The 9,803-nt window shown below is 36.9% G+C and overlaps 1 protein-coding gene across 1 annotated transcript; it reads right to left on the bottom strand.

The window, feature by feature from the left end:
- Window positions 1–4,653: 4,653 nt before the first annotated feature.
- LOC143580956 (uncharacterized) lies at window positions 4,654–9,240 on the bottom strand. The gene is made up of 8 exons (XM_077063860.1): window positions 9,142–9,240; window positions 8,433–8,830; window positions 8,292–8,327; window positions 7,125–7,367; window positions 6,979–7,023; window positions 6,402–6,720; window positions 5,550–5,654; window positions 4,654–4,862 (listed from the first exon to the last, which is right to left on the bottom strand). The coding sequence occupies exons 2-6, from the start codon at window positions 8,572–8,574 to the stop codon at window positions 6,548–6,550; spliced, it is 639 nt and encodes a 212-aa protein (XP_076919975.1). The 5' UTR covers window positions 8,575–8,830; window positions 9,142–9,240; the 3' UTR covers window positions 4,654–4,862; window positions 5,550–5,654; window positions 6,402–6,547.
- Between the last annotated feature and the right edge of the window lie 563 nt (window positions 9,241–9,803).

Genomic DNA, 9,803 nt, shown 5'->3' with positions numbered 1-9,803 from the left:
CCAAGTTGCACACCAACTTAAAAAAAACACGGCATTAGAACAAAATTAATACCAAGTGGTAAATCTTTTAGAAAAGGTTTTGAGTTGCCTAGAGTAGAGGTGCACAAATCGGGTTCACCTTGAAAACCCGAACCGGTTCGGAACCGGTTTTTTTCACACCGGGTAGAAAATGAAACCGGTTCCAGTCAGGAACCGGTTCGGTTCCCGACCCGAACCGATGCCCAGAAATGCAAACTTTTAGGAACCGGGTAGGTTGGAACCGGAACCGGTTTTTAAGTAAAAACCGGTTCCACCGGTTTTTTTTGAAATTTAAACATTATAGCCGTTGAAATCATGAGTAACAAAAGTAATTATAATAAAACAAATCAAAACTAAATATTAGTTGAACAAGTTACAAATAAGTTTACCAAAACAAATAATTACAACTCTTCTTCGTCTTCATTCTCGTCTTCACCCTCGTCTTCGTTATCGGAAGAAACCCCGTCCTCCGCCTCCTCATCATGAATATGACGCTCTATTGGTATTTCGTCTTCAAAGTTCGCCTTGTGTTGTACACGATCCACCGCATCCAAATGGTCCTTTAGGCAAATGCAAACCTCTAGAGACTCGGGAGTTAGTTTTGTTCTTCGCATAGATAACACCCTCCCACTAAGAGAAAAAACCGATTCGGAAGCAACCGTTGAGGCTTGTACGGCAAGCAAGTCACGAGCCATGGCGGATAGAATGGGAAATTCGTTTTGTTTACCTTTCCACCAAGCCAACAAATCAATATTGCGAATTTCGTCGACCGTTGCGCCCTCAACATAGTTTGCTCCACTATATCGACCAAGTTCGCTACTTGGTGTGTTTCCTCTTTGCCTCTTAGATGCCGATTCACGAATCCCATTCATCAAGTTTATAAGTGGGTCATTGCACGGCCTACCAGTTGTTGTTTTTTTCACAAAAGACGATCTCGTGCTTGGACCATACATTTGAAAATAATGGTCATAAAGGTCTTGAAGGTTTTTGTTGAACTTGTCCTTCGCTTCCGTCGACAACTTCGGGTCAATCTCGTGCATACCTAAGTTGTCGAATATTTCCTCAATCGTTGTTTCAACCCCATTAACATTCCAATATGGGTTTAATGCGGCGGCACAAGTGAAGACCGGCGGTATGATTTCAAAATATTTTATGAACTTTTCTTTCATCACCGCAACAATATTTTCGAAGAGTTTGTTCTTCTCCGCAAAGCTTTTAAAAACACAAGACATATAGTACAATTCTTGCAAAACCCAACAACTAGTAGGGTAATAGACTCCCGATAATTTTGTTGTTGACTTTTTGAACACATCAAGATACTCCAACAAATAACCGACTTGGACCCAAACACTTTCCGGAAACATATCGGCCTCGCGTTCTTCAACAAGATTGTTATGAAAAGCTTGTAAAGTTTGGCGTTGGGCAAAAGCACACTTTAACATATGACAAGTTGAGTTCCAACGGGTTGGAACGTCCCAATTCGGCCCCAAATACTTTCTTTCAACCGACTTGCAATAGTTCTTATATTCAAGATGTCTTCTTTTACCACTTTTGAAGACATCTTGTAACATAAGTTTAAAGTATTTTAAATCATCACAAATGTGTTCATTGTCAAGACCTATTTGGACAACCAAGTTGATGATATGTGCAACACATCGGACATGAAAAAAATCCCCGAAACAAGGTGGTGAATATTTAATGATAAATTTTTCAGCCGCCTTAGTATTGTTTGAAGCGTTGTCAAACGAAATCGAAAATATTTTATTTCTCAAGTTGTAAGTCGTTATAACTTCATCAAGTAATTCAAACAATTTTTCGGCGGTATGTGGGAACGGGAAGTTTTCAAAAGCGATGGTGCGTTTCATCAATTGCCATGTCACCGGATCAACCCAATGAGCGGTGACACATATGTATGATTCGGGCAACCCGTGTGGTGCCGACCAAACATCGGTAGTTAAACTAACCATGGCTTCTAAAGAATGAAAAGACTCGATTAACTCTTTTTTAGCACACTCCCACAACCTGATACAATGACGTCTTAAGGTAGTACGACTTACATGTGTGTATCTCGGTTGTAGAGTTTCGCGAATCAACGACGTCAACTCCGGGTCATCAAAGTGGTTAAACGGCAAACCTCGTTGAATAACGAACTTTGCCATTCTATCTTGAACTTGAGTCGTGTTGTAACGAAATAGTGTACCATCTTTACCCAAGTCAATTTGATCGGTCGCGCCAATCCCTTTCAACGCCTTGCAATATGGCTTCTCGATGTGCTTTCTCAAAGTAGAGTTGGAATCGTGCTTTAATATTGAACCACATAGTTTGCAACGAGCCTTTTGATAACCTTCGTCATCCACAATCAAATCCCAATTCTCCATACGTCTTGGTTGCGGTTATGGTTGACTACCGTAACAACCCTTGGGTCCTCCGTAACAGGAACGGGGGCAACAAAGACACTCTTCTTAGCCTTGTTGTTAGTTTTTTTGATGGGTGCCATAATAATATTTAGTTGGATGGTCGGGTAAAGGAACGGGTTTGCTAAAGGAGTAGTATTGTATTTTGTTTTTGAGTTTGGTGGTGAAACAAGTAATGGAAACAACTTATATATAGGTTTGGCCCAAAAACCGGTTCCAACGGCTATATTACCGTTGGAACCGGTTCCAACGGATATATTGTCTTAAAAACCGGTTCCAACGGCTATATTACCGTTGGAACCGGTTCCAACGGCTAGTTGGTGTCTAAAAAAACCGGTTCCAACGGCTATATTACCGTTGGAACCGGTTCCAACGGCTAGTTTGACTTTTGTTTGACCCTTCAAAAAAACCCGTCGGAACCGGTTATTCCGGGTACGAACCAAACCGGTTCCAATTAAGAACCGGGTAGGAACCGGTTTGGAACCGGTACTGACATATAAATATTAGAACCGGGTACGATTTTCGGGTACAAAAATACCCAAACCGGGTATTGTTCCAACCGGGTTGGAACTGGAACCGGTTCCGGTTCGGTTCCACCGGTTAGGTTCCGGAACAGGCTTTTTTGTGCACGTCTAGCCTAGAGGCTAGATGGCATAATGGTCTAACTTGGTAATTCTTTGGTGACACCTGACTCAAAGAAACAAAAACCAAAACTTACATTTAATTACAGAGAAAAGTTTAACCAATTGCTCTTGCATAACCAAAAAGACAATTTTAACCGTGTAAAGTTAGGTGCTGTTTGTTTTTGCAGACATAAACTGTCTGTAAGCTGATTTCATCTGTTTTTATGTCTGCAGCTGAAGATGTGGTCTGAAGCTCTGTAAGCTGAAAAAATAAAACTGTTTGTTTTTATAAGTTGATACTGTCTGCATAAACTGAAAATATGTAAATTATCAAACTTATCTCACTGGATAGAAGTTATTTAACATTCAAGTTACATAAAATTATAATATTAAAAACAAGTTTAAAAAACACATAACATAAAATAAACTCAAAGCACATTGTTTTGCATTAATTGTTGTGCTATTTGATCTCGAAGTTGACTCATGAATTCACGATCCGCTGCACTTCCATGTCGAGCTTCTCCTTCTTCACCATTATCTTGTGCATCTTCATCTCCATCTTGAAAACGTACATTTGGGTGATCATATTCATCAAAAAGGTCATCGCTTAAACCCTCTTTCCGTATAAAATTGTGAAGTGCAAAACATGCAATCGTAATATTTCGTTGTGTAACCAACGAGAAAGGCGCCATTTTTTTTAATATTGGAAAACGTGCCTTTAATACCCCATAAGAACGTTCAATAACATTTCTAAGTTTTGCATGTGCGTGGTTGAACTTTTCTTTTTCGGTCAATGCACGATTTCTTCGAAAATCTCCAAGCCAGTACCTCACATTTCGACATGGTGCCATAAATCCACGAGTGTGTGCATACACAGCATCACATAGATAATATTTATCTAAAAAAGACGATGCATGCATCAAAACTATATATGTAATATAAGAAATAAAGTTGAGATTGTAATATATATACCCGGAGGAGGTAGTGGAAATGGTGCATTAGCATTTGTTAAAACCCTAAATTAACAGAAGATGAACAAAATTGATGTTTGAGAGAGAAACTGAACGGATTGTATGAATCACGATAAAACTTCTCGACTCTTTCAATTTATATAAGCAGACCAAATCAGCCCAAAACACAACCACCAGAAAGAGGTGGTCGAACGGCGGTGGTCGAACGGTTTAATGATGAAGCAGCGGGGGGTCGACGGAGGTGGTCGAACGGTAGTTATGGCGGCGGTATGGCGACCGAACCAAGGGAGAGAGCAGGAGGCGGTATGGCGGTGGTTATGGTGACCGGAACCAAGGGAGAGAGGAAGAGAAGGAGTGTACCTGGAGGAGCAGAGGCGGTGGCGATGGCTGCCGGCGAGTGGAGGAGCGACGGAGGCGGTGGCTAGGGTTGGAAGGGCTGGACGACCGGTTGTGGAGGATGAAGACGTTTGAAGCATGTTTCAATAGCTTTCGTTTTAAGAAGTTATAAGCTGTTTGCAGATCTTATTCTTTTAAAAAAACAAACTGTCTTCACAGCTGATTGTCTGCGCGCCTGCAGACATTACTCTCCTGAAGATGTTTGAAGCAAAAACAAACATCACCTTAGTGACGGATGAGAGGATACTGGATTTTTAGTTAGATAGGTTTTCTAACTTTTGTTGCTACTGTTTTGCCCATTCAAAAAGATCGATACTTAAATCGCACGCGTTTATTTCATGCCTGCCTCCGGCTCATCATTCATCATTTTTATCCAAATGCTGTAGTTGCTGTTCGGCAATCAACTGTCTCACTTTCCTTATAGCCGCCTCCTTCTCTCTCTGTCATTCAAGATCCAATCAACATCAGTAGCTAATCAGAAAGTGTCAACACTAGAGATGTTTAAATAGGCAAGTCAGGCGATCGGTCAAAACATGTTTTCATCATTAGGGTAGCTCTTTCAGCTTACTGAAACGTGTAAAGTTGACCGAAAACACTTTGTGTCCAAAATTATTTGATTTACTCACGGAAAAAATCTTTCGATTTTCTTGCTGAAACGCTTGAAAAATCAATACTAAAAAACCAAAACTTATTAGATTACTAGACTAACAAAGAACTTTGATCCAACCCGTTTTGACCCAAGTCCATGTTCACATGGTACCTAACCCACCACTGGATATAGGAGGTTTCACATTAAAAAGTACAGTCTGGAAGACTTTCAACCCCTTTGACCCGTTTGCTTTAAAGGTACATTTCATTATAGACGTTTGATCCATAACACATAAATTACCCAAGTTGACCCTCTATTCAGCATCACAAACTTTAGCCAGCCTCACTAACACGAGTTTTGTCCAACTTCTTAAATATTTAAATAAATAACTGTCATCTTAATTATGATTTGAAAAACAAGATCATTACAGCAATAAACAAAACCTTTGGATAAAACAATGTAGGAGGTTGTATCCCTTTACACTAGACTTTAAGCTAAAACACAAAATCTTGGAAATTACCCGATTAAAAAGCAATACCTTGATCATTGCTTCCAGCTCATCATTTATCTTTTTTATCTGCTCTTCAGCTACAGAGTTGGCCATTATTTTACCTTTTAACCCCTCAATTTCCATCTCTAGTTTCTGTAAATCAGAAGGTATCAAGACTAGAGGTGGCAAAACATTATGACTCAAATCAGAGAATAAAAATGAAGTTTATAAAACTGAGTTTTACTTATTTTATACTTTGGTTACTACTTTGTGCCACCAGCAGTTAAATTGATCCGACACTGAATTTAGGATGCTTCATGCATTAAGCAACATTTTAAAAGATATAATAACCAAACTAACCAAACTTTTATGAACAGTTCGAAAACTGTTCGGCAAAAAGTTCTTCTATGTTTGTTTATTTAATTAAACGAATGAACATGAACACAAGTTTTGTTCTTTCATTTACGTTTGTGAACGTATGTATATGTTCGTTTATTATTTATATATCAATAAATACATTAGTTATATTCATATAAGCATAAAAGGGGATCATTTAAATTATATATATTTATTGTGTTCGTTTATATTGGGTCAGTTATGTTCATTTGTATTCGTTTATGTGTGTTCATTTATGTTTATGTTTGTGAACGGTTCATTTAGGTTTTAAACAAACGAACCAAAACGATCAAGTGCATGCCCGTCGTCTTAATGCACGAACATGAACACAAAAATTTGCTCGATTATATTTTTATGTTTGTTTTGTGTTCGTGTTCGGTTAAATATAAATGAACGAACACGAACACGCCTTCGTTTGGGATGTTTATAGGCCTAATTATAACTACAACCTATAATGAAGACAGATAAGTATACATTGCTATAACTGGAGTTCAGCAGGCTTACATTTGGCTCTTCCACCAGTCTTAAGGTATCATCATAAGCTGTTTTCTGCTCTGTAGAAGCCATATGCAGAAATTTGCTTTGCATGTCATTCTGAAGTAGCCAAAAATATGAAATGAATCACGTAGTTATAATAAAAAGAAAACTCATTAATTGAAGATAATAATAATAATAATAATAATAATAATAATAATAATCGCCTTTCCTTCCTCCACATCTAATTTTGGTTTCTTACTATCAACTAAAGATGATTCTTTCTCGTCAAGTTGTTTCCCTCTCTTCAAACCAGCAACATTCGCCCTTTCTTGTTCATCTAATACTTCTTCAAATCAGGAGTAGTTTCCATGTTAGCAAAACTTCAACTTATAAAAACAAATTCCACACAAAATATGTATTCATTTAATAAGAAGACAATTACATAAAACGTAGCAGTATTTAATTTAACTTCTGGGTTTGATAACCATGTTTCATTTATGTTACGAAAACCCTTAAAGCTCAGGAAATTTTGTAACCACCTTTCAAAAACGTTGATTTAAGGTAAAATCTTTAAAGATTATAATAAAAACCCATGGAAACTAACCTTGTTTTTCTTCATCTTTTGGGGCAGAGTCTTGTTGGGTTACAACTGAATAGAATGTGATTACAGATTACACACTTAGTAGAATGCTGTCACATTTATATCACGATCCAATAATGAAAACCAATCAATTCATGGAAACAACTAACCTTGGTTTTTTTCATCTTTGTGGAACTTAGCACATGCAAGCTTTTCGAGCTCCACGTCTGCAGAGGAGTTGATTTTTTTTCTTTCCGATGGCTGACAGGTGAGGTTGTGGCGCTCTATGTCCATCACAGTTTTTTTAAAAATCTCAAACCTCTTCTGCTTCTCTTCAAGGTTGCTGTAGGATTTCTTAAAATCAACCAGAAATTTCTCGTACCTATCCTTGAGTCCATCCTCGATGGCACTTTCTATATACAAAAGAATAGACACACTTAATAGAATCAAGATCCAAGAGTACAAAGTCAGAATAAGAAAAATTATATCAAGAACAGGGTTTCAATCACAATCTACTGGTTTATATCAAATATCAATACGCAGGCAGCAGGATAACGCTAACAAAACGTTCATATCAAAAATCGATTATATGAGGTATTATACTGTTATGGTATCAATTACAATCAACTGGTTTATATCAACACACCTGATTAGTTTATATCAAGAACCACGTACAGTTACGTATTTATATCAAGGGAAGTGTTTGTGTGTGTATTTATATTTATGATCTTTTTTTTGAATGTAATAAAAGATGAATAAAAACTATATTTCTCCCATTTTCTTTGTAAAATTACATATAAATAATAAATAAATATAAAATGAGGTTGATAGGAGTTTTGCAGTTCTGAAAAATATTTAAAAGTCCTCAAATTAATGATCCTAACAATTAGTGTGTGGGTGTGTGTGTGCGCTTCCTTTGCATAAAAGAAAGAAACAAACATCTTAATGAATGAGACTCTAAGCAGCATCTATGAGTCATGAGAGATGAACCTCACCTAGATATATATTTATGAAAAGAAGCATTAATAAAGATCACGAAGACAGCAAAAGAATGCATATATAGACATGAAACAATTGATTATAATAGGAGATATAGTTAAACATACAATAAAGCTAACTTATTTAATATATAAAAGTAACACACAGTTTTAGTGATTTGAATGAAGATGATATTGAAGTGAATTAATTGTAAGTATATACAAACTCAAAACTCAAATATATGTATAATCATGATCCAAAGCAACCAAGGAAGGAAAACCATAATAATTATCATAAACGTTATATAATTTATATCTTTCTTTTTCATATAAATAAAAAATCAATTGATGGAAACTAACCTGCATCTTTGGGAGCGGAGTCTTGTTGGGTTACAACTGAATAGAACGAGATTCCAGTACACTTAGTAGAACGTTTATACAATTATATAAAGATCCAATTATGAAAATGAACTCATGGAAACAACTAACTCACTAACTAACCTTGGTTTTTCTTATTTTCGTGGAACTTAACACAGGCACCTAATAAGTCAAGTAGCTCTTTTGCAGATGTGGAATGTTCGGTTTCATCAGTCTTCCCCAAAATAGCTGGAAGATTATTGCTGAGCTGAAGAGTCGGAAACATGGGCACAGGTGGAGTGCTAGGTGGGGGGCGCCCATGAATAAACCAGAAACCTCTTTGACCTCCATGTCTACGGTGGCGTTGATTCCTCGCTTTTCCCACGGCTGACAGATGAGGTTGTGGCGATATATTTCCCTCACGGTTTTTTTATAAATCTCAAACCTCCTCTCCTTCTCTTCAGGTTCGTAGCTGCGGTGGGTCTTAAATTCAAGGAGGAATTTGTCGTACATATCCTTGAGTTCATCATCGGTGAAACTTGCTAAATAACAAACAAGGAATAGACACACTTACTTACATAGTAGAATCAATTAACATCAAAGAGTACACATAAAAATATATATATACTCTACTGGTTTATATCAATCAATCAATTCGCAGGCAGACAGGCAGGCTAACGCTAATATAATGTTGATGTCAAAAATCGATTATATTATTAGGGTTTCAATTACAAGCTAACCTACGGTGTTGAAATCAAATATCCAAATGTTATTGTTATAATTATTAGGGTTTCAACACCTACAGAAGCTACATGTTTATAACAAGAACCGAATCGATTAGACAGACGGATACCTTTCGACGAAGAAGAACCAGAAGTCGAAGAAGTCATCAGATTGATTTTGAAATGAAACCTCGATTGGATGAAAATGAAATAGGGTTTTGTTATTAACCCGGACCCAGCCCAGATAAGATCCACAAAGCCTGGCCCAATCAAGCAGGTGAATTAATGGCAAATGAAAGAGTGATTATTATTAGTAGATGGATAGATGGCAGAAAAGAATACTGTGAAACCGTTGTTGGATTATCAATACAAACATATGATATTTACATCTTTTGCATTATCTGTTGAGTTGTGAAACATAAAATCACAACAGGAGTTCATCAAATTTTGTGAGCGGGTTTTTATAATATAGGCGGAGTGTTGGGTCCATAGTCACATGGTTCGCGGTATGCTCATTTCGGATCGCTCTGGTACGATGTACCATTTTAGCTTGTATTTTTATATGTATTTTATATAAATATATACACATCATAAGAAGTTCAGGGTCGATTTTAAATGAAAACTATAAGTTCAAGGGTAAAAAGTGTAATTTAAGTTGACATATTTAATATAACAAACCCTCTAAGCCTAATTTCAACCGACACTGTGAACTTCATCGTCCACACAATGAAAATTCTGGAAATCTAAATCCAAAGACTTTCCAAATGCTTAATGGCTTTCCAAATTCTGTCTT

The sequence above is a fragment of the Bidens hawaiensis genome, unplaced genomic scaffold (genome assembly GCF_021521415.1).
Source record: "Bidens hawaiensis isolate Kalapana, Puna unplaced genomic scaffold, B.hawaiensis_p1.1 tig00001511_1, whole genome shotgun sequence".
Classification (NCBI taxonomy): domain Eukaryota; kingdom Viridiplantae; phylum Streptophyta; class Magnoliopsida; order Asterales; family Asteraceae; genus Bidens; species Bidens hawaiensis.
The sequence above is the reverse complement of the archived record's forward strand: the minus strand, read 5'-3'. Positions and strand labels throughout refer to the sequence as shown.